Source organism: Petaurus breviceps, unplaced genomic scaffold (genome assembly GCF_028583685.1).
Source record: "Petaurus breviceps papuanus isolate PSGF00001 unplaced genomic scaffold, PetGlider_PUasm1.0 175, whole genome shotgun sequence".
Lineage (NCBI taxonomy): Eukaryota > Metazoa > Chordata > Mammalia > Diprotodontia > Petauridae > Petaurus > Petaurus breviceps.
In genome coordinates this window covers 24,275,504-24,301,243 of record NW_027185764.1, presented here as the reverse complement: position 1 = coordinate 24,301,243, position 25,740 = coordinate 24,275,504, and the positions used below count along the sequence as shown (strand labels likewise).

The following is a 25,740-nucleotide window of genomic DNA, read 5'->3' as shown; positions in this document are numbered from 1 at the left end:
CGGTCGAGGATTATGACGTAATCAGGCGCCAGGACTTGGACCAGAGCCGCGGCACGTCCAAGACGTTGCGCCGGGCGTGACGCAGAGGAGTTCGCCTCCTCCTCCTCCTCTTCCTCCTCCTCCTCCTCCCCCCACCCCGTCTCCTCCTTCCCCCGCCCACCTCCTTCCCCCCTCCCCCTCACCCGCCCCGCCTGGGCCGTAGATTGGGGCGTCCGGGCTGGGGGGCGGCCGCGGGGTGGAGGACCCCAGGGCGGAGCACCCCGGGGCGGAGCTACAGCCCAGTCGAAGGAGGCTGCTGCTGCCGCTGCCGGAGACCCGAAGAGGAGGAGCCGCGGCGCCGGGCCCAGCGGCGGAGCCCTCGTACCCCAGCCCGCATCCCGGCGCCTGCCCAGCCCAGGGCCGACGGCTCGCCGCGCTCTCTCCCCTTGGTCCCAGGGCAGCGGGCGAGCGGTCGCGGAGCAGGCGGCTGTGGGGTATATGGCGGCGGCCCTGTCCGCCCTTGCTCTCCGGCTCTCCCGATCAGCCGCCGCCCGCTCCTATGGAGTCTTCTGCAAGGGGCTGACCCGGACCCTGCTCATCTTTTTCGACCTGGCCTGGCGGCTTCGCATCAACTTTCCCTACCTCTACATCGTGGCCTCCATGATGCTCAATGTCCGGCTGCAGGTACTCTTCCCCCCCCCCCCCGTTCTGGCAGGAACTGGGGGGTCCTCGGGGCAGGGGGGTGGGGAGGGAGCGCAGCCTAGTCCAGGCTTCGTGGCAGCCTCTTCGCCGCCGCTGCCCTTCGCTGGAGGGAAATGGGGTCCTCCCATCCCCTTCCCAAAAGGTGTTCGGAGTTCTGGGAGACTGCTTACACAAAAGGATGTTTAGCAGCGATAACAATAGCAACTGAACATCACAGTGCTTCGTCCCTAGGGTGTTGGAGCCCCGGGCACCCTCAATTAGTAAAATATCTGTTATTCCCTTACCCTCTTTCTTTTCCCAAATGACGACAACCTCTGGACCAGGACCCATCCGAGCAACCTGTTAAGTTACTATGGGGCGTCACAAGTGAGATAGCTTGTCTTCATGCTGCGATGTAACTCTCATAAAACTGTAAGAGCAACACGAGTTCATATGTAATTAAAGTCCAGATTGGAGGATAGTGAGGACCGGGGTGTTTGAGAGGGAAAAAGTTGTCCAGAAAAATGGAGTTATTGGTGTTTGGGTAAGTTTTATCCCTTTCGGTTACTCCCTTTTGATTCCTTTGGTGGTAGGGAGGAGGGAAAATGAGATGCAGGGTGAGAAGCAAAAATAATTCAAAAGACATTTTCAGCTGTGAAGTAAATTGATTGTACCATAGGTGAGGAAAAGAACTGATTCTCCATTTCATAAAATAAATGCCTCATTCTGGTCAGAAAGTTGCTGTAAGGTTGAGAATGAATGAATCCCCTTCCTGGTTTGTATCGGAAGGATTTCCAGTGCTGTATCTTCTGAATCAGGTAGTAGTTGTGATCTTTTTATTTGTTACTTTAAACTGAATACCGAAATTTTGAGTAACACTCCAGGCTACGCTTAGGCTATGGTACTAGGTAGTGGTAAATTTAAGTGGACATTCTTTATGGGTTTTTTTTTTCCCCTTTGTTTTAGCTATACTTGACCATGCTTTCCTCCCCCACCCCCTATTAACCCTTGTAGCTATAAAGTATCTGTTAGCTTTTGAGGAATTCAAATAAAACTTCTCTGAAGGAGTGCCCAGGGAAATTGAGATAAATCTGACTGACTTATTTCAGGGCACAAATTGAGTGAGCATATGAGCATGGTTGTTTTTGCTAACTGGCCCGATAACTTACTTATTATTGGGTTAAAATCATAAGACTTAGAAATCTACTTCACATCCCTGTTTGACAGAAGAAACAGAGGCCCAGAGAAGTAACTTGCCAACATAGTCACACTGCTTGTTAGAATTTTTTCATCTTTTTTTAACAACGATGGTTAGTGACTTCATTTAGATACCTGCTTTGTCTCAAACCATTTTCATATGCTGTGTGTGGGGGATTTTGCTCACTCTTGAATCTTCATTTCTTAACTACATTAATATTTCTCAAGTTCTGAGGCTCTTTGCATTAGATGTTCACCTAAATTAAAATGAACAGCTCCAACTTGATTTTGTTTGTTTGTGGCTAATTAATAGTGATAGTACTTTACTGATGTGAATATAAGTAAAGTGGCTTTCATAACCCACCGACATTAAATTGCTGCAGAAATGTAATGGAGTAGTTCTCTTAACTGAGAGAGCTGTTAGAGAGCAGTAGTATTGTTCAGTAATAGTACATCACTTTAGGGCAGAAAGTAGTAAATGCTCTCTTCTTTTTGTGCCACCTCGGTATTAATTAGGTCAGATATTTAACAATTAGCTAGTTAGCTGGAGGGACCTTTTTCTGAATTGATAAACTTTCACGACCTGTGATTTTTCTAGACAACAAGAAACCAGGAAAGAAAATTCCATTAGTTCTGAAAATTACTCTGCTTTGTACCATAAACATTACTTTTCATTTCCTAGTACAGGAATGTATATAATATCTTGCTTAATTAATTTTTTCTTTTTTGCTTAAAAAAGTCAGCTTAACTAGTTCCAAAATACAAAGAAGAAATTGTGTTACATTTTGATGACAGATTCACAGATGAAAATTGCCTTATTTCATCATTGCACTTGACCTTTTTGAAACAGAACTACATAAGTAAAGTTTCTATTTTCCAAAAGCTTGCAGTGAACTGATGTGAATGTATGTGTATAGGAAATAGAGTGGGCAGTAGAACAAAGATATTAATAAATGACTGGAAAAGGACTAATTTATATCATAAGTCAAGGGTAGGGTGAATAGATATAGCCATTTTTTCCCTGATCAGTCTTGAAAGCTTCCTTGATCTTAGTAGGCTAGGTGAGGAAGACTGTTGCAGGTACATTTTGAGTTGCTTTTGGAAGTTCCAAGTGGGAGGAGTAGATAACAGGACTTGAGTCAGTGAATCTAGGAGCAGTGGAGAGGTTGAACTATCTACAGAAAATAAAGAAGTAAAATATAATCTGGGGCTTCAAAAAAAGGGAAAAGGATCTTAGGCTTGATGTCAAGGAATAGGTGTAGTTACTCATCTAAGCAGCACTCTCAGAAGCTAAAGGGGTCCCAAGAAAGAAATATTCGTATGTTACTAGAGAGGTCTACGACTGCATAAAATGCAGCATTTAGATACAGTTTAGGCAAAACACTCAATTTGTAGGGGGTCATTATTTGTTGCAGATTACTCATCAAATTATTGAGGATTAATCATTGAGAAGCCTTTATTTGTATGAAAAAGAAAATCAGTTCTTTCCCTTACCTCTGGATGATAACACTGAGACATAGTTTGATTTCATGGCTGAAAATGATTTTTGGATTATTTTTACCTCTCATCCTGTATCACATTTTCCCTCCTCCCTATCATCAAAGGAATAACAGTTAGCAGGGAGTAAATTGAAGGGGTAGAAACTTACTAAGCACCAGTCACTCCCTTTGTCTAGGCACAATGTGCACATTAGTTCTTGTTATTAAATAGATAAAATTGCAAAGCTCTTTTACTGACCCCAAGCTTCCCATGATAGCAAAGACCCTTCTTTTCAAATGCTAACATTGAACACTTCTGCTTCTGAGAAACTAAGGATGAGTGTCAGGAAGAGGGCTATGGTGGATATGAGCAAGCTGCAGCTTATAACCAGTAAAGAAATCTGAAAAACAAGAGTAAAAGATGTCAACAAGCAGCTGTAAAACAGGAAGAGAAGATAGGCAAAAGCAAGGGATAATGGGTGATAGCCAGAGTGCGCAGTAGGGACCCTGGTGATGTTAGGAGGAAGGCTTTTGGTTGGTTATATGGCCTGTGGCAAACCTGTCGGTCAGCTTTCACAGAATGGACCAGTGTGGGTAGGTTGTGATCTGCATCTTTGGAGGGCATTCCAGAATTGATGAGATCCATTTGAGTGTTATTGTTGACTGTGTGATCTTGAAATCATTTAACCTTTTAGTGTTTAATGCTTGAACTATTAACCTACTACAGAAACATGAGCTGTAGCCTTGCATAAGGAAAATGCAAAAGGCAAAGAATAAGGTAATCTGGGAAGAGAGACAGTACTTCCTTTCTCCCCCCAATTCATGAGTATTCACATTAGAACTGGAAATTTTCTTCTAGATAATATTAATTTCCTGATTTTATTAATTAGGACATCTGATGTTGCCTTGCTAGTGCCTTCTTTAATATTCCTTAAACATAAATCTGAACTTTATTTCACTCCCCTACTCAGAAATCTTCAATACTTCCCTATTGCCTCTGATTAACTACAAATATACATTTAAAAGCCCTCACAAACTTGCACCTGCCCATATTTCTAGTCTTATTTCATTATTCTCCTTAGTGCAATCTCTGTTCCAGTCAAATTGGCCTGCTATATGCTTCTCCTTCTAGACATTCCATCTTCTTCCCTCTTGTCTTTGTATAAGTGGTCCCTCATGTCTGGAATATATTCCTCCCTCATAGAGTCTTTGTGTTTCTTCAAAGCGTAATTCAGGTGCCAACTCCTATGTAAGACTTTTCCTAATTTTTCTTTACCATATGCTACTAGCACTTTCCCTTTGGAAATTTGTTTGTATTACTTAGTATATATATTTTTTGTATCCTTCCAGTGACACTGATACTAACTGTTGACGATAGGCCCTCCACTTAATCTTCTGAGTTTTCTGATCTATAAAATTAGATGAATAGACTATCAGATGGTTTGTAAGGTACTCTCTAGCTGTGCCATTCCAGGAATTTATGTAGTCTGTTGACAATGACATGCTTAGACTGAGGCAGTGGTCAAGGGAATAAATATAGAATTTGGAAAGAAATGAAATGATTTGGAAGAGGATCAGATCAGTGGAACAAAGGACAAAGATGAGTTGATTATTGTGATTTTTTGCTTAGAATTTTAGTGACATAATTTGACATTAGGATGGAGAAGTTGAGAATCTTGTAGGATGTTGTTAGAGAGGTCTCTTAGTAACTCTTTGCTGTTTAGGGCACAGGACAGGGGATCATAGATTTTTATCTGAAAATGAACCTTAAAGTCATTTAGTCTAATCCCCTCATTTTATTGGTGAAGAGAGACCCAAGAAAGATAAATGGTTTCCCAAAATCAAATAGGTCTTAAGTGGCAGAACTGAGTTTTAGATTTCGATGTTCTAACTGCAAATGTAGTACTTTCTTTGCTATACCACACTACCCAAATAGTCCTATAACACTTTTTTGATCCTTACAACAGCTCTGTGAGGTAGATACTTCAGATATCCTTTTGTTTTGGAGATGGAGTTCAGAGACATAGCAAACTTGGAAAGCACATTAGGGTCCATTCCACAGTATTTATATTAATCCTTCATTATTGACTTGAGCTCTACTCTGATACTTGATTGTGGTATGGGTCACCCTGGTTTCTTTTCTTTAAATAGTATTTTTTTTTTCCAATTACATGTAAAGATAATTTTTAGCATTCATTTTAAAAAAATTTTGAGTTCCAAATTTTTCTCCCTTCACTTTTCTGTTAGGGCCTGTTGGAAATCTCATTTTGTAAATAGTCTCTATACATATTAATTTAACTCACCCTTCATGTAAGGTCCTTGACATAGCACCAATGAAGGTTGACATACTAGATTGACATTGAATTATTTCAATAATGATATTCTCATTATAAATGAAATCAGAATATGGATCAGAATGCATATACTTATATCTTATAAATTAGAGCTAAATGAAAGGATGCCTCACAGGTTCTCCTTGGAAAGATAAATAAAAGAATTGATGGGGTTGGTTTTACCATGTATCTAAAGGCAGTAAGGAGAATAATTTCAAATGATATTTGGTCATTTTGCATCGCAGAGCTCATGGGCATTTTTTTTTTTCTTTTTGGAGGGCAGTTGGGTTTAAGTAACTTACCCAAGGTCACACGACTAGGTTTTTTGTTTGTGTGTGTTAGGTGTCTGAGGTCGGATCTGAATTCAGGTCCTCTTACTCCAGGGCCAGCACTCTACTCACTGTGCCACCTAGCTGCCCTGACTCATGGGCATTTGTAGAAGTAGTACCATAAAAATAATGATAGTTTATACACCAACGCCTCTTGCAGACAATAAAAAGAAAATGTTTAGAAAGAACTTGATGAGATGGAATCAACCTTAATTCTAATTGATTTTAATGAACAGTTTAGCATAGAGCAGGTTGTTGAAAATATGTTGAATTGTATGACAAAAAATTAAGAAATGAAGGTCCAAAGGCATGTAGACTTCATAGAAGTTTTATACCTAAAAATCATGAATGCTTTTTTCAGAAATAAAGTTGGGAGATACTGGAGGTGACATAATTTGAGCACTTTTGAAACAATATCAAACACACAAAAAATCAAATGAGCTCCTCTTCACCTTCAGAGTAACTAGTTAATGTGAGAATAATTTCTGAGTTGGTCGTTGTTATATGCTGCCATTAGGCTATAGTGAGGTTTGCTAAGTGAAAGGTCAGAATCAATATGAAATTAGGGGGGAAGGAGGATAAGAATGAGAAGATAAATACAATAAAAAACCCCAAAAGAACCAAAAACCTTACCTGCTCTTTCTAAATAAGCTTACTGATGCTGAAAAATGGGAAATGGTTAAAGGGATAAGTATCAATTTTGAATATAGCCATTTCCTGTGAAACTTTAACTGGTATAAATCAACTCTCACAAAAGAAAGGGCAAGGAACCATGTCAACAGATATTTAATTTCCTTATAATCAAAGACAACACTTTTAACTACTTTTTAAACTCTTGAGGAGAATGATGAACATAGAGAGGCAGTGAAGGCAAAAGCAGGTTTATAGAAAGCTTGTGAAAAGCTCAGTTTTCTGTATTCTGAAAACATGTAGGATAAAACTTTTTTATACTTAATAGTATTTTATTTTTTTCCAATTTCATGTAAAGATAGTTTTCAGCATTCATTTGTGTAAGATGTTGAGTTCCAAATTTTTCTCCCTCCCATTCTTCCCTCCATTCCCCAAGATAGCAAGCAATGGGATGAAACTTCTAAGAGAATAGATGAAAAGTGGAAAACTTATAGCAAGATTCCTGTAACTCTTTTCTCATGCTTTAGGATCCCTACTTATTAATTCTAATGTAGTTTTCGAGTTTCTGTATGAGGGACTAGACACTAAAGTAAACAGACAAGTAGAACTGCTGGATCCTATTGAATATTCACAGAGATGGTCTCTCCTGGTGGCAACAATTTTTAGGGTTATGAGAGGGATTAATTTTCAAAATATTTGTAAAATGGAGGATATAAAATACTTGGGAAAAACACTTATTTTTTTTATTTTTAAAAGGGGATGGAGGAAATAGTTACTAACATAGATGCCTGTCTTCTCTTTTCTAAATCTTTGAGAATAATTTGCACATATATTAAGGGCATCCCTAATGGTATGTGAAGGGAACAGGCAGGTTTTTGTAAATGATACTCAGCATTAGGCAGCATCTTTATAGTCATAGTTTTCTGAAACTTATGGAAGATTCAAGATAGCACTGTACTGATTTGTTTGCTACAAAAATATTTTTATTTAAAATATTTCAAATCGAAATATGTTAAATGCCTTTAAATGCCTCCTTTAAAGCTTAAACAAGGTGCCTCCCATGCATACCGTATTTTTAAAAATCAAACAAGATTCCTAGAATGTGTCTGCCACTGTTACGGAGGGTGTTCAGTAGAATGAATAAAAAAGGGATTCTTGATAGATGATTAGGTTTTCTAGATGCTTCTCTTTGTGGATGACTTTGTGTTGATGACATCTACTCCCAGGACATTGTGAACCCTTCTAAATGAGGTTGATGATTGCTCAGAAAAATAATTAACTATCCATATAGGAAAAATCAAGTAGATGAAGGGTACCTATTATCTCTCCAGTTGTGTCTCATGGTTTAGACAGCTCATGGGAGCTGGTCCGTTAGTTTGTATATTTTGTGTTTTTTTTAACTTTTAAAAATTTTTTTTTATTTTTAAAGCAATCGGGGTTAAGTAACTTGCTCAAGGTTACACGGCCAGTTATTATTTCTGGGTGTGGTGCTGAGTATCTGAGCCCAGATATGATCCAGGTCATCCTGACACTGGAGCCAGTGCTCTTACTCGCTGAGCCACCTGGCCGCCCCTAAGCAATCAGGGTTAAGTAACTTGCTCAAGGTTACACAGCCAGGTGTTTCTGGGTGAGTGCTAAGTGTCTGAGCCCAGGATTTGATCTCCAGGTCTTCTCAACACTGGAGCCAGTGCTCTTACTCACTGTGCTACCTGGCCACCCCTTTAGTACATATTTAAGTAAAGAACAGGACTGCTTGAAGCACGAAGTATATATAAATAAGCAGTGTATGTTGTCAGTGTGTTCAAGATAATTGAATCCATAGAGTTGGGCTACTTTGTCAGGTATATCTAAATGAAACAAACTTGGTGAGAATAGTGTCCTTGAAGCCTAGGTTGAAGAAGGGGTTAAGGAGTAGTCAGTCAGTGCTCATAGAATAAAGAGCTAATGACTAGGAATAGTATTATTTTGTTAATTGAGCAAGCATAATTATGCAGACTGCCCATATTGAATATGGCAGTGAGGAGCTTTTGGTTGATCTTAAGAAGTTTGGAATATAAATTTCAGAAACCTATTGAAAAAGTGAGTCCAAGACTAAGCTCGCAGTTAGGAAGTTCACAGAGTAGAGATGAACACTAAGCATTTATGGGTAAAAGGAAAGAGAAAGATTAGCTAGGTTATAAGAAGATCCAGAGGTCATTTAAGAATAGGTATAACCTATATGACTTCTTGTTTATTATTTTGCTTAGGGGAAGGAATTAGGAGAATATACATTTAGAAGAGCCGGTTTTGATGTAACAATGATAGATTAAGTATGTACTTAATAAATGCTTATTGACTATCTGAATGACTTAATGAAAGTAAGGTGTTAGAATCAGAATATAATAAGAATTGGACAATTAATATGAAATTTTCCATCCAGCTATGTAGTCTGGCTCTAACAGGGACACTAAGCATGTTTGTTGGGGGGGGGGGGATATTTTGTCCTCCTTAAGGTTAATTTTTAAAATTTGGGAAATATATCCCCAATCAACTAACAAATCTTTATTAGGCACCAGAGCATAATCCTTGACACTGGGGAGATACAAAGTTGAGAAGTCATGATCTTGGTCTTTAGGAGGTTTTAGTTTAGTAGAGAGATAAAATATCAATAGATATTATTAACAATATTATGTAAGTGGTTTAGAGAAAATAAAATTCTCCATGAGGTCTTAGGGAGATTTTTACCAAGTTAGTGTCAGTGGGTAGAGAGGAGAATTAGGGAAGGTTTTCTGGAAGAGGTGGTGTTTGGGTTGGGCCTTAGAGTATGGGAAGGAATATAATACATCTTCTGTCCTTACCTTTACATTCCAGGCATAGAGGATAATCTTAGTAAAGGCATTGATGTGCGAAAATCTGTGAGTTTGGGAGAATGTTGTCCAGATTGGCTATGGAATATAGTGTTTATTGAGTTATTTAATGGAAGGCAAAGCCAGAGTTGGGGCAGTTAGGTGGCACAATGGATAGAATGGGTGAGGAAGTCTCATCTTCTTGAATTCAAATCCAGTCTCAGACACTTAATAGCTGTGTGATCCTGGGCAAGTCACTTCACCCTTTTTGCCCCAGTTTCCTCATCTGTAAAATGATCTGGGAAAGGAAATATCAAACCTCTCTGATATCTTTGCCAAGAAAACCCCAAAAGGGGTCACAAAGAATCACACATGACTGAACCACAACAGGACCTGAGTTAGGTTATATCACTTGTGTTAGGTAAAATAACTTTTACTAAGGATGCTATAGGGAAACTGAAGATTTTTTTAATTTTAATTTTTTTCAACTAGCAAATTTTTTTTCTCCTATCCATTCTTCCCGCTTTTGGGAGGAAAACTTGAAGCAAATCTTTATTACAAACATACAAAATTCAGGCTTTGGCCATGTCTAAAAATTCTGTACTGCAAAGCTATCACCTCTCTTGTCAAGAGGTATCATGCTTCAGCATTGGTCTTCTGCAATCATGGTTGGTCATTATATTTTTCAGTTCTTAAGTCATTCAAAGTTCTTTGCCTTTAGAATGTTATTGTTTAAATTGTACTTCTGGTTTTGTTTTGTCTCAGTCTGTACAGGTCTTTCCAAATTTCTCTGAAACCCTCCTTTTCATCATTTCTCAAAGCACAAAACTATGCCATTACATTTATACACTATGATTTGTTCAGCCGTTTCTCTATTGATGGTATGCGAAATGCTGGCAGTTTGGTTTCCACAGATTCTATAGGAACAATGGGTGTTTACATGCAGAAAGGCATAAATCTGTAAAGAGGGGCCTGAGCTAGGCTGGCTCGGACCAGCTGGAGGGTGATCACTGACTTTTCATTAACACACATGCTTAATGGGCAGGTTGGGAGAGTGTAACCCAGAAGAGCTGGAGCCAATCCCAGCTCAGAAGGGAGGAATGGTGAGAAAGTTAAATGAAACAGCATAAAAAGGGCTTGCCTTTGTCTGATCTTTTGTAGTTTTTTCCGGGAGGCTACCCATTTATTCATTACAGAATAAATGTAAAATAAAGATTATGAAACTTCCTGGATGCTCAACAAGTGTGGTTTATTCCCTGGACAGAGCACATTGATTTTCATTTGTAACAATTTGGGGGCTCGTCCGGGATTTGACTAGCATCAGAAGGAGGCTTTTCCCCTTCAGATTGCTAAAATTCTCAGGGAATGATTGGGGATCCAGGAACATAGGTGGAGATGAAGTGAAACTGAGCTATGGGACTGGTCTAGGAATCCCACCCTTATAGCTGGTCCAGCCTGGGTTTGGGTTGTTGGAGGGGGTTTTGAGGATCTTGGGAAAGTTGAGATGGGAAATAGGTGCTGGAGGAGAGAGGTACCTGGCAGGGATGCCATTTCTTGGGGCATCATCTTGGTGGGTAATTGAGAGTTAACCTTCCTGGTCTGCTCCAGAACTTCAGTCTTGGGGAGCAGGGTAGGCTGACCCCTGAAGACTACTGAGAGGCTCATCAGGAGGGTGGTGACCTTGGGGGCTTGTGACTCAACCCAGATGTTTGCTGTATGGAGTAACAGATTCAGGAAAGAACTGGCTGGTGACCACAGAACTCAGTATTGATTAAGGTAGGGGGACATTAATGGTTCGGGGGAGCCAGGGAGGACTTGGGAGAGTCCTCACCCCTATAGATTGTTGGGGTGCTTACCCAGAGGCTTCTGGGCAGCAGTGTAGGAAATGGGGGAACAGAACTCAAAGGCAAAGGTGCCTATGGAAGGAAGAAAAATATGGGAAGGGTTCTGAGTTTTTGGATCTGGAAAGGATCGTAAGTTTTTGTTTTTGTTTTTTTGTTTTTTGCTTTTTGGAGGGCATTTGGGGTTAAGTGACTTGCCCAAAGTCACACAGCTAGTAAGTGTGTCAAGTGTCTGAGGCCAGATTTGAACTCAGGTCCTCCTGACTCCAGGGATGGTGCTCTATTCACTGCGCCACCTAGCCACCCCAAGTTTTTGACCAGTCTAAAAATTTTTGAGTGCACTCATAAGTGTTGTTTGTCTGTGTGTGTGTCTGAAATGTCTCATGTTTGTGATAAAAAAAATTTCACATTCTAAACTCTAGACAAGTTTGGAGGATGAAGGGAAAGAAAGATAAGACAAAGAAAGGCAGGCTGACCAGTATTTAACCATTTCCTGCCTCACCTAAAGTGGAAAGTTTTTCCTGATGGGAATGTAACTGGAAAAGTAACTAAATCAATTCTGATAGTATTTTAAGTGAACCTTATGTGGGTGTTACTTAAGAACACCCCAGTTTAGTTTTAATGAATTCAGATTGTGAAAATTCTGCAGGATGGGGTAAGGAAAAGTCTTTACACTATCTGGGGCAGTTAAAGTAGAGATTTTTAAAAGGAATGGTTTTGGATGGGGGGGTGTGAGAGCATCGACTTCCCCTCATCCACTTTTTGGAGATGTTAATGGGGCAGTGAAACTTTTTACAAGCCTCTCTAAGAAGGAGGGGCAGTGTGAAGGAAGGGAAGACCTGATTTGTAAAAGGGAAGAACAGTTGTTCAAAATGATATAATGTCTGAGGTAGTTTGATTAAATATTAGGAAAGGGGAGAGATAGAAAAAAATCTGGGTCAAACCTTTTAGCTAATCTGATGAAAACTCTCAGAAGAAGAGTGGGAGACCTACAACAGTTTTATTTGAAGTCTCTGAAAGGAGACAGGATTTCAGCTTTTTTTTTTTTTAAGGAAGAGGAGAGGTTATAGAGTTGGGAACTTACAGCCACATGTCTTTTAAAAGGCCCAGGAGTATTGGATTGTTATTTGGCATTATGGTCGTAAAGTGTTTAAAAAAAAAAAAGAGGATACAGGCATATTCTAATTTAAGGTAATTGTTCCATACCTGATAACTTTGCTTAGATTGTTAACTGAAAAAATTGTGTTAAAGAAATTTTTGAATTCATTTTTTGTTGCATATGAATTGGCTTTGGAAAGAATGTGATTTTAAAAATGTGAAACTATTATATGAAATTCCAGAATGGAATAATTTCTAGTATGTTTAAAGACAAAAGAAGATAAGAAGGAACTTTATTTAAGGATTCTGTAATAACTAGGAATTGTTTTGGGAATTTATGTAACGTAAGGAAATTTTACACCAAATTGGGGGGGGGGTTGCTTTCTTTTTTGGAGGGGGGAACTGGGTTAAGTGACTTGCCCAAGGCAACATGGCCAGTTTTATGTCAAGTGTCTGAGGCCGGATCTGAACCCAGGTCCTCCCTACTGCAGGGCTGGTGTTCCATTCATTGTGCCACCCAGCCACCCCTACAACAAATTAGTTTTAATGAATTCCAGTGTCCAGAGGTTTATTTTTTGCTTTAAAAAGGGAAGTTTTAGTTAAAATTGCTTTTGTTAAAAGAGAATTGGTAATTATATTGCCCATCAAGGTTGATTGACATCCCTTGGCAATGCCTACCTTCTATAAGGCATATGGGTTAACACTGCCTTTTGGGAAGAATGGTGAATTTTCTGAAGTTTCTTAGTGGGACCCTGAGATTTGGGAAGTTCAGGCAGATTGCCTAACCTAAAGAGTCCTAGGGTCATTCTGTTTATCACAGATCAGATTAAGAAAAGAACTTCACCATGCCCCATCAGGAAGAAGAGGATGGGGGAGGGGCAGCAGTTACAATAAGGGTACTTAAAGAAGTCTCACTGAAGGGCAGTGGAGTTGGAAACCAGCCAGCCTCCAAACTGGCTTTTAAAGTCAATAAAATTGATTTCTAGTAATTGGTTTTTAGTACAAATTTGGAATTTAGGATGGGCATCCTGGTAAAGTTTTTGATTAATGGAGAGAAAGATGTTAAATGGAATCCCTTAGGTATGTGAGTCCTGATAAATCTTTATGGCTTATTGCAATTCAATGAGAGTAAGATAACTTTATCTAGGGGTGGCTGGGTGGCGCAGTGAATAGAGCATCGGCCCTGGAGTCAGGAGGACCTGAATTCAAATCAGACAACACTAAAACTAGCTGTGTGACCTTGGGCAAGTCACTTAACCCCAATTGCCCTACCTTCCCCCCTCCAAAAAGCACACACACAGAAAGATAACTATATCTAACTTTTTTCTTTTTCTTTTTTGCTTTTTGGAGGGGGAGGAAGGGCATGTACTCTATTCACTGTGCCACCTACCTGCCCCCAGTCCCTACTCTCTCTCTCTTTTTTTTTTTTAAAGCAATTGGAGTTAAGTAACTTGCTCAAAGTTACACGGCCAGGTGTTTCTGGGTGTGGTGGTAAGTATCTGAGCCCGGATTCAATCCCAGGTTATCTGGACTCTGGGGCCGGTGCTCTTTCTCGCTGTGCTACCTGGCCGCCCCGAGTCCATACTCTCTTAAAGGCAAATTTCTATAATTAAAGGTTTTGTAAGCAAAGTATCAGGTTTTTAAATAATTGATTTTGTACCATCTTAGGTGACAATATTTGAACCCCAATAAGGGTCAAAGTCTGAATTAATCAGTCAAACTGCTTTGCTTCACTAAATGATATAAGTCTATAGCCTCCTTTAACCGAACTTTCAGGTTGACATAGGTCACTGTAAGATTAAGAATATCAGGGGCAGCCAGGTAGCACAGCGAGTAAGAGCACCGGCTCCAGTGTCAGAAAGAATTGGAGATTGAATCCCGGGCTCAGACACTTAAGCACCCACCCAGAAACACCTGGCCGTGTAACCTTGAGCAAGTTACTTAACCCCAATTGCTTAAAAAAAAAAAAAAAGATTAAGAGTATCATACTTGTCTGTGTTATAATTAGATAATGTTAAAGGAAGAATGGTTTGTGGTCTGTTTTGTAAATTCTTGAGAGAAGCATAACATGACCAGAAATTGCAATTATTATGTGACTTGATATGTACTGTGTTAAAATTGATTACTTAATGTATTGTTGCATGTTACTAATTAGCCTGTTCCAAATTCCTTAAGTGATCCCCTGGTGGAGGAATTAATAATGGACTAATTTAAAATACAAGAAACTAGGTTCTAATGTGAGTTTCTTGAATATGACAATTGGCCAAAGTTGCAGTTTTGATTTTGTAAGAACGATAGGGGCATAAGGCTTAGGGATGGTAATTTAAAATTGTTCCAAGGTCACTTTTGTAGGAGGAAGGACATAGGAGAGCAGATTCCTATGGGAGGATGAAGAGGTGCTGAGATGTGTCACTGAAGATGACCCCAGACAACAAGAACCGGAGGAGGACCAGGAGTCATTTCGTCCCTGGGGTCACATAGGGTGCTGGTTTGGGCTGCTGGAAACATGTGTCCTGGAAAGGGGTGGGGCCAGAAGTGATCTCATCCCTGGGTTTATGTGGGGCACCTGGCTTGGGCTGCCAGAAACCATGTGTTCCGGAAAGGGGAGAGGGGCAGGAAGTGATTTCATCCCTGGGATCTCATGGGGTGCCCTGCTGGGGCTACCAGGAACTATGAGTCCTAGGAAGAGAGAAGGGGGATCTTCACCCCTTGGGGCAGTCCAAGTGGCAATAACTGTCAGATGGTGTCCCTCCCAGGCAGTTGTGTGAGAAGAGACTTCTGGACCTTGAAGGAACAGTTGATTGTTATTATTTTCTTTTTGGGTCTCTGTATCTGTACTCATAAAGGGGACTGCCCCCTTTAATTTGTCAATGTGTCGATCTTACTTAAAGGGGAAGTGGGAGTCAGGGTTACAGGGTTTACATTTACATAGTGAACAGGTTCATAAGGTGTGTGGCAAGTTGAACTGGTCAAACTGTTGCATAGCAGTTTGAGGAAGAGGTAGGTAGCTTAAAAGGTGTGGAAACCAAATTTCTGTTAAAGAGAAAATGGGGTAAATTGTGAGAAATGCTTGCAGTTTGGTTTCCACAGATTGTATAGGAACAATGGGTGTTTACATGCAGAAAGGCATAAATCTGTAAAGAGGGGCCTGTCTCAGACCAGCTGGAGGGTGGTCACTGACTTTTCATTAACACACATGCTTAATGGGCAGGTTGGGAGAGTGTAACCCAGAAGAGCTGGAGCCAATCCCAGCTCAGAAGGGAGGAATGGTGAGAAAGTTAAATGAAACAGCATAAAAAGGGCTTGCCTTGGTCTTGATCCTTTATAGTCTTTTCTGGGAGGCTGCCCATTTATTTATTTATTATAGAATAAATGTGAAATAAAGATTATGAAACTTCCTGGATCCTCAACAAGTGTGGTTTATTCCCTGGACAGAGCACATAGATTTTCATTTATAACAATTGGCACTCCCTTTGCATCTATAAAAAGTACTGCCATAAATATTTTTATACATATGGGTCTTTTTCTTCTAAACCTAGTAATAATGGGGATTTGGGAGAGATTAATGGCATAACCAGATTCTCTCCAGGGGTGGGGAGCATGGGGCCTCAAGGCCACGTGTGGCCCTCTAGGTCCTCAAGAACAGCTCTTTAACTGAATCCAAATTCACAGCACAAATCACCTTAATAGAAGAATTTGTTCTGTAAAACTCGAACTTAGTTAAAAGGCCTCCCCCAAAGACCTGGAAGGTCACATATGACCCCAAGGCCACAGGATCCCTACCCCTGTACCCAGATATAGTAGTTTTCCTTGGTTACTCATTTTGGCTCTGATGTCTGTGACTATAGATTCTGTATTCTGTGTTTTCAGGCAATGCAATCAGTAATGAGAGGCCAAGGCCATGACTTCTCGATGTTGTCTCTTCCCTCAATCAGAACTGTGCACTGATGTTTCCTCATGTGAAGAGAAATTTTTATTCATAATGAACTTAACACTCGAACATAAAAGTCCTTTTTCATTTTGTTCTGCAATTTTGTGAACAAATTCATATCTGACACATCTTTTTCTGTTGATGTTTTCATAGACATCATTTGGGATGGTGTTTAGGTGGGACTCTTACTCCTCTCCCCTCCAACAGAATGTGGGTGGGTTCAAAACACTGGACCACTTTACTTTTGCCGTTAGTTTTCTAGTCTATGTAGTCTTTAATTTAGGAATGGATCTTCTTTTGAAATTTTGTGAGTTTTCTTTTTAAAAATTAGAATGCATTTTCTGCTGAAGTAGGCAGTAAATGGTGGTTATATTTTCTAGACTAGATTACAAAAACCTATTTGATTCATTATATAGCTATATCAATACTAGCCCCAGTTTTAGGACCTAGGGTCATGCAGTGCAGAACCCTAGAATAAAGTATAGGCAACCATAGCTTCCATCCCTTTTTCTGGGAATAGGGGTACTCTTGTGCAGAATTTTAAGAGAGACAAAGGTAGGTTTTTGGTGCCTTCCCATTCTTTTTGGACTCTTTTCCCCATTTCCATCCAGTACACTAATTCCCTCTAGTCTTGCAACACAGGAAGGCTAATTTTAAGACTATCAAAATGCTCAGTGGTCTGAGTATGTATCTTTTATTCCTTTTGTGAAAAGAGACTTCTGGACCTTGAAGGAACAATTTATTGTTATTATTTTCTTTTGGGTCTCTGTATCTGTACTCATAAAGGGGACTGCCCCCTTTAATTTGTCAGTGGGTCGATCTTACTTAAAGGGGAATCCTACCTTCTCAATGTAGCATATTTCAAGTAGGAAAGCAGTTTCACTGACAACTCAGACCTTCTTAGATATTTGTTTATTTATAGAAGGTTCTTATTAACACAGATTTCTTAAATATTAGGATTTCATAGAATGTCAAATAATTTTAGGCAGGACACTACTAGATAAATAGGGTATTATTGCCTGAAAGTATGTCCTTGACATCATTCTTCCCCTTTCGGACCCACAACTTCTCAGCTTTTTTTCCCCATTCTCTATTCCCCTACTAAGGGAATACTACTAAGGGACAGTGAGTCCCTTAGTAGCTGTAACAGGGGCTCTGTAAGTAGAGAAGAGCAGGGATACAGGAATTTTAGGGCTGTTTATAAATTAAAACATATAAATTAAATTTTTATAAATTTTATAAATTAAATTAAACAACTGTTATGAGTAAGAATAAGTAAAACATTTTGTAAACTAGTATTAAGTATTTGGGAAGTATCTGAAAGTTGTTTATGGCTAAAGAAAAAGGAATCTATAACACTTAAACCAGAGAAGGGTTGACAAAAATAGTTGTAGGCTTAGAGCCAGTTATATTTTTATGATGAACTGCAAAAGTATTTTTGGAAAATGACTTAACTGCAGTTTATTAAACTGTCTTCTAAATAAATGAACTTGAGCACATATCTGGGTTTATAAATAGTCATGTTAAGGGATCTTAAGTTAAGGGATCTTTAAGGGATTTAGTATGAACTATTGAAGAGAACAAGAAAAGGAGAATTTTCCTTAATGTAATAAAGTTATCTGCTTAAAACTGAGCCAGCATACTATGCAATGGAAAAAGATTTGAAGTAGTCCCAGGAGAAGAGGTACAAATACAGTGCTCTGTTTTCACCACTTCTATTTTACATGTATTGGAAATGCTAGCAATTTCAGTAAGAGAAGGAAAAAATGTTAGAAGGATTATCATTGGAAACGAAGAGGTTAAAATACTATCTTGAGAGAATTTTGACATGATAGCTTATTTAGAAAATCCACTTGCCTCAACCAGATATTTGAGGCAGTAAGTGAATTCATCAAGTTTCTAGGATATAAGATTAACTCATAAAATTAGACATTCCTTTATTAGTAACAAAGATCAAGAAAACATCATAAAAATAAACCTAATTTCATCTTTGCTCTCGCTTTAAAGTTGTTTTTTGAATGTATCACTGTTGCTTTCCTGTGACTCCCTCTCTTTTAACAAAGAAGCACAGTCGAGAAAAACAAATCAGCATATAGGCCCAGTCTGAAAGTGCTGACCTCCTTGTGTTGTTAATGCTTTACCGCCAGATCCTCTGAAGTCCTCATTGTCAGTCTTTCAGTTTTGCTTTCCTTCCCATTGTTGTGTTCATTATGTAAATTGTTCTCCTGAGCCTGTTCACTTCATTTTGCTTCAGTTCATACAACTCTTCTTTGAATTCTTTACATGTCATTTCTTTTTTTTTTTTTTTTTTTTTTTTTTTTTTTTTTTTGGTAAGCAGTTGGGGTTAAGTAACTTGCTCAAGGTTACACGGCCAGGTGTTTCTGGATGTGGTGCTAAGTGTCTGAGCCTGGATTTGATCCCAGGTCATCCCGACTCTGGGGCCGGTGCTCTTACTCACTGTGCCACCTGGCCGCCCCTAAGAAATTGGGGTTAAGTAACTTGCTCAAGGTTACACGGCCAGGTGTTTCTGGGTGGGTGCTAAATGTCTGAGCCCAGATTTGATCCCCAGGTCATCCCGACACTGGGGCCAGTGCTCTTACTCGCTGTGCTACCTGGCCGCCCCTTATATGTCATTTCTTAACAGCACAATAAAATTCCAAAATTGATGGTAATGCACCCCCATTTCTTTGCTACTATAACAAATGTTTCTATCAATACTTTTGTATTAAATGGGGCCTTTTGTTTAATGTTTGACTTCCTTGCTGCATATTGCCTGATAGTAATATCCCTGGATTAAAGAGAATGTCAACCTTTTTTTTTTTTAAATATAATTCCAAACTGTTTTCCAGAATTGTTGGTCAATCCATAGGTCCATCAATAATACCTGCCTCTCTTTTGTCTTTTCTTATTTTTGCTATAGTTGTGATAGTTGTGAAATGAAACCTCAGAGTGGTTTTAACTTGTCATTTCTCTCTTTAATACTTTGGAGCAGTTGTTCATATTGTTTTAAATAACTTGCATTTTCTCTCTTGAAAATTTCTTGTATCTTTTAATGATTTATCTATTGAAGAATGACCCTTGTTTTTACGTGTTTTCATCATATATGTGAATATAAATGTATCTCTACACACACACACACACACACACATATTTAGATTCCAGACCATTTACAGAGATAAATGTAGCATAAATTTCCCATTAACTGCTTCTCTTCTAGTGGCATTGCTTTTTTTTTTATGCAAAAGCTTTTCAATTTTATATAATTAAAAAAATTGGCCATTTTGTCTTCTTTGATAACCTGTATCCTTTCTTCAGTTAAGAATTCTTCTATCCCTAGTTGTACAAGGTACTTTTTACTTAATTTTTTTTTAATGTGACCTCTTATATTTAAATCATGTATCCATTTGGAGTTTATCATGGCATATGGTGTGAGATGTTGGTTTAAAACTTCTGCCAAACTGCTTTCTGCTTTTTCCAGGAGATTTTTGTTGAATATGGAGTCCTTATCCCAGCAGTTGTTGTCTTTGGGTTTTATGAAACATTCATGAGGCCTTCTACATTTAATTGCTTCTGGGTCTCACCTTGCCTAATCTGTTCCATTGATCAGTTTTAATGTTTAAAAGTTGGTATAGGGGTGGCTAGGTAGCACAGTGAATAGAGCACTAGCTCTGGAGTCAGGAGTTCAAATCGAGCCTCAGGCACTTAACACTTACTAGCCATGTGACCTTGGGCAAGTCACTTAACTCCAATTGCCCTGTCTTCCCCCCTCCAAAAAGACCAAAAAAAAAAATTGGTACAAATAATTTTGATATGCTACACTTTATATTATAGTTTGAGATCTTGTGACATTAGAGTCTCCTTCATTGCTCCTTTTCTTTTTTCATTATTTACCTTGAGATTCTTGGCCTTTTTGATATTCCATACAAATTTTATTATTTATTCTTGTTAAGGCTATCTAGTGTTAAGGATGAGATATGTAATGTTGTAAAGGTCTAAATCCTTTTCTTGACATATTACTAACAAAGTACTTGTGTTTAAAAAAAAGTTTTTTCAAGTTCATATGTTTTTGGGGTTTTTTTGCTTTTTGGAGTGGGGAAGGCAGGGCAGTTGGGATTAAGTGACTTGCCCAAGGTCACAGGACTAGTTAAGTGTCAAGTGTCTGAGGTTGGATTGGAACTCATGTCCTCCTGACTCTAGGGCTGGTGCTCTATTCACTGTTACCCCTAGCCACCCTGAAATATACTAATTTTTGTATTATTCAGTTGCATATCTGATAGCTTTTACTCTGTACCATTGGATCTGTTTCTCAAATTTTTTTTTTTTTGCCTAAGCACCAAAACGGAAGTTATTATTAAAGCTCTCTGGTTCTGGGAAAAAATAGAGAAGTAGATCAGTGGAACATTATTAGAGCTATCAGGTGTGCAAAAAAATACACACAAAGAGCTCACTATTTGACAAAAACTGCTGGGAAAACTGGAATATAGTATGGCAGAAACTGGACATAGACCATTATCTAACACCATATACCAAAATCAAGTCTAAATGGGTGCATGATCTAGGTATAAAGGTTGATCCTGTAAGCAGTCTCCTAAAATAAGGAATAGTTTACCTATCAGACTTGTGGAGAGGGAAAGACTATATGACTAAACAAGAATTAGAGAACATTATAAAATGTAAAATGGATGATTTTGACTATATGAAATTGAAAAGTTTCTGTACAAACAAAGCCAATGTAACCAAGATTAAGAGGGAGGTGGGAAATTGGGAAAGAATCTTTACAACCTATGTCTCTGACAAAGGACTAAATATACAGAGAATTGACTCAAATTTATAAGAATACAAGTCATTCCCCAATTGATAAATGGTCAAAGGATATGAACAGGAAGTTTTCAGAGAAAGAAATTAAAGCAATCTACAAGCACATGAAGAAATGATCTAATTCACTATTTAATTAGAGAAATGCAAATCAAAACAACTCTGAGGTACCACATCTCACCAGTCAGATTGGCTAAGATGACAAAACAGGAAAATGACAAATGCTGGAGAGGATGTGGGCAAATTGGAACACTAATGCATTGCTGGTGGAGTTGTGAACTGATCCAGCCTTTCTGGAGAGCAGTCTGGAATTATGGCCAAAGGGCTATAAATACTTTCATACCCTTTGATCCAGCAATACCACTCCTAGGGTTATATCCCAAAGAGATCATAGAAATGAGAGAAAGACCCATATGTACAAAAATGTTTATAGCAGCTCTTTTTGTGGTGGCAAAGAATTGAAAATTAAGGGGGTGCCCATAAATTGGGGAATGGCTGAACAAGTTGTGGTATGTGCATGTTATGGAATACTATTGTACTATAAGAAACGAGGAACAGACTGTCTTCATGTTTACCTGGAGAGGCTTAAAAGACCTGATGCTGAGTGAGAAGAGTAGAACCAGGAGAAATTTGTACACAATTACAGACACAACGTATGTGTGATGACCAACTTTGATAGACTGGACTCTTCTCAGCAATGCAGTGATATAAGTCAATCCCAAAAGACTCATGATGGAGAGAAATATGTGCATCCAGAGAAAGAACTAAGTTTATATCTAGGTGGAAGCAAAATACCTGATCTTTTTCCTTTTCTTACTTGGTTTTATGTCCTCTTTACCATTTTTTCATTCCAGCTGATACAATCCGTCCTTATAACCTGACTAATGTATAATGTGAAAGTATTTACAGATCCTATACTTGACTATAAGCCGCCATGGGGGGGGGGATATATAGGGGAGGGGGACAAAATGTGAAACTTAAGGAATTGTGGAATTGAATCCTGTAAACTAAAAGGAAACAAACAAATTAATAAAAAAAAATAAACAAAAAAATACACAGAAATTAGCATCTCTTCTCCCCCTTTTTAAATTTCTATAATTTTTTTTTTAACACATTACTTGGAAAAACTGATTAATAATGTGTCAGGGTATGTATGGCATTATACTGACACTCATACTGCATACTACAGTTTGTAGTATTCCTGCTGCGTGATAGTCTTAAAAATTAACTTCAGAACATGGAAAAAATTGGAATAATATGTTTATATCATTTACAAAAGAGAGAATGATTTTTATTTTAAATGAACAGAAGAAATTATTAGGGGCAAGATAAATATTCCTGATTACATTCAAGTGAAAATAATTTCCACAACAACACAAACCAAAATAAAAAGAAATTGATGATGTGTTTGACAGAAGGAAAACATGGTAGTAAAAATACATAAGGAACTGTTAAAAATTTAAAAGATACCTTGGAGATCCTAATAGATAAAATAATCAAGGAATATGAATACACAATTTACAAAAGTGAAATACAAATTGTTAATCACTTAAAAATGATCAACCTCACTAATAATCAAATCAAAATAATCAAAGGTGCAAATCAAATTAACCTTGCATCCTACAGATTGATTAGAATAAATTGAAATAGTATTTAAGGGATCATAGAAAAACAGATTTACCCATTTTTTGTGAGTGGAATTGAAAAGTATTAGAAACTTTTGGGAAAGCACTCTGGAAGTAGAGACAAATACTTTGTCCTGAAAATCCCAGCTTGGATATTTACTAGCTATATGACTCTGGGCACTTAATGGCCCTCAGTCTGAATTTTCTTATCTGTAAAATAGGAATGACATAACCTTCCATTGGAGGATTACAATGAGGAAAGAGGTTTGTAAATCTTAAAAATCCTTTTTAAATTTAAGCTGCCATTATTAATAGTTTATTACTTATTGTAACATAATAAGCGAGCCTCTCTCCTGACATTCTGACTGTGTGATGCTGAAGGGATGTCACATAGATTCAGTGTAACTCTCTAGATGTGGAGGAACTGTTGATCTCTATTGGTGAGAAGGGTTTCCTCATAGGAAGTTCTTTAAATGAATGAAATCATAGATATGGACCTTCTAAATACTATAAAAATAATAAGCTCTTTATTAATTTTAACATTATTGTGTAATGTGTTTGTATTGTGTTATTTTGTATTGTGTTATGTGTTTAAATATAGCAAAACTTCAGTACCCAGGGGGAGGCTAGGTGGTGCGGTGAATAGAGTGCCAGCCCCGGAGTCAGGAGGACCTGAGTTCAAATCCAGCCTCAGACACAACACAAAAACTAGCCGTGTGACCTTGGGCAAGTCACTTAACCCCAATTGCCCTCCAAAAAGCAAATAAAACAAAAACAAAACTTCAGTACCCAGGGTGGCTAGGTGGCTCAGTAAACAGAGCACCGCCCCTGAAGTCTGGAGGACGTGAGTTCAAATGTGCCCTCAGTCACTTAACACAGAAACTAGCCAACTAACCTTGGGCAAGTCACTTAACCCCGATTGCCCTACCTTCCCCCCTCCAAAAAGCAAAAACAAACAGACAACAACTTCAGTACTGAATAATTCATTTAGTCCTTCTTGGTCTTAAGAATTCCCAGTGACTTCCTTGAATAATAGTCCTGTTGTATTGTGCTGTGGTCACACCATATCTTTGAAGATGGCATTTAGTTTTGGGCACCTCATTTTAAGAATGGAAATAAGTTGGATGATGTCCAGAGGAGGGCAACCAGGATGGTAAAAGACCTTGAGTTCCATGACATTCATTGGAAAGAAAAAGATGTATGTTTAGACTAAAGAACTGAAGACTGAATAGGTTTGCTGGGTGGTGGTGGATAATAGCTGTCTTTAAGTATTGACTATCCACTGGAAGAATGTTTAGATTTATTCTACTTGGCCTCAGGGATCAGGACTTGGAGCTGTGGTTGCAAATTTCAAAGAGATTTGATAAGGAATTTGTAAAGTTGTTCAGTCATTCAGTTTTCAGTCCTGTCTGATTCTTCATTATCCCATTTGGGGTTTTCTTGGCAGACATATTGGAGTGGTTTGCCAGTTTCTTCTCCAGTTCATTTTACAGATGGGGAAACTGAGGTAGATAGGATTAGGTGACTTATATCATACAACTAGTACGTGTCTGAGGCCAGATTTGAACTCAGGGAGATGAATTGTTCCCCACTCCAAGCCTGGCACTCTATCCAATGTGTCACCCAGCTGCCCTGATATAAGGAAATTTCCTTCCAATTAAAGCTTTTCAAAAGTGGAATAGGCTGCCTTAAAATAGAGTGGGTCCCTTCTCATTGGGGAAGGCTTCAAGCAAAGGTAGGATGATCATTAATCAAGGACAGTGTGAACAGGATTTTTAGGATATGAGTTGGGTTCAGATGGCTACAGAAATTGCTTCCAGCTCTGAAATGCTGTGATTTCTACTATAAAAATATCATTTTATCTAATATCTACTTACTTTTTTACAGAAAATACTGAGTGATGTCAAGTGGTAATTCAAGTATATTTCCTTGCTCTCATTTTTATTAAATGTATCACTGGTTATTTCAGTAACTGTTGCTACTTTCAGAAAGCAGTTGTTATGATTTGGAGCAAATTTAAAGCATTGGTAGTCATACCTGTAGAAACATGCAGTTCTTGGGGCGGCCAGGTAGCACAGCGAGTAAGAGCACCGGCCCCAGAGTCGGGATGACCTGGGATCGAATCTAGGTTCAGGCACTTAGCACCCACCCAGAAACACCTGGCCGTGTAACCTTGAGCAAGTTACTTAACCCCAATTGCTTTAAAAAAAAAGAAACATGCAGTTCTTCAGTGGCATACTGACTTTTTACTGTAAAATTCCAAACCAATGAGGAACTAACTTAATTTTCATATTGTGTGGGCTAATCAACTTTTGTCTTCATGAGGTTCCTAGGTGGTCTCATGCATCAGAATCCTCAAATTCAAATAGAAAGGTAGATGTTCTGTTGCAACTGTACCCACAGACAGATAGCAGGGAAAGTCTGGGGGCTTTTAAAGAAACATTTTACTGCCTTCTTTCAAACTTAATTTTTAGGTCTAATTTGTCACTCCAGGTTCTGGTATTCAGAAGGGCTGCTACCTTGGCTCTCTCCCTTTTCCCCAAAAGAAGCACTTCCTGGAAGCCTATAGATAAGCTATGAATATCATGGGCTATGTAAGTTAATACAAAGATATTTAGTAAAACTCCAGAGCCTTCATGAAAACAGATTTCAAAGATTCAGTTGAAAGACTTGTCCAAAAGCCTTCTTTTTTAGTTAATTTCCTATAGACACGGTAGTAAAATATACTTAGAATAATTACTTTTCTGATGCTGACTTCCTGACTTTATTCAGCCCTTTCTAACATCTGCTGGCTTATGTATATGTTTTTAAAGTAGCTTGAAATTAAACTGTGAATGGTAAGAGAAGGAATAGGAAAAATTGTGCAGTGATGTATTTAGCTTCATGGTTTGAATGCTTTTAAGAGTTAAGTGATGAATTTTTAAAAATAACAGTTCCGTTTAAGATTATGAAATTTGTATGTTTTCATCTCTTTAGGA

The 25,740-nt window shown here is 38.6% G+C and overlaps 1 protein-coding gene across 5 annotated transcripts in view; it reads left to right on the top strand.

The window, feature by feature from the left end:
• Nucleotides 1-276: 276 nt before the first annotated feature.
• LOC138158737 (small integral membrane protein 10-like protein 3) overlaps nucleotides 277-25,740 on the top strand; it is a 182,130-nt gene continuing 156,666 nt past the window's right edge. For 2 of the 5 annotated variants that reach the window (XM_069084908.1, XM_069084909.1), the window contains exon 1: nucleotides 356-663. In XM_069084908.1, coding sequence (XP_068941009.1) covers nucleotides 478-663 — 186 coding nt within the window. In that variant the 5' untranslated portion in view covers nucleotides 356-477. Of the gene's footprint in view, nucleotides 664-25,740 lie in introns of all 5 variants that reach the window. The other 3 variants (XM_069084907.1, XM_069084905.1, XM_069084910.1) reach the window with 2 other exon arrangements.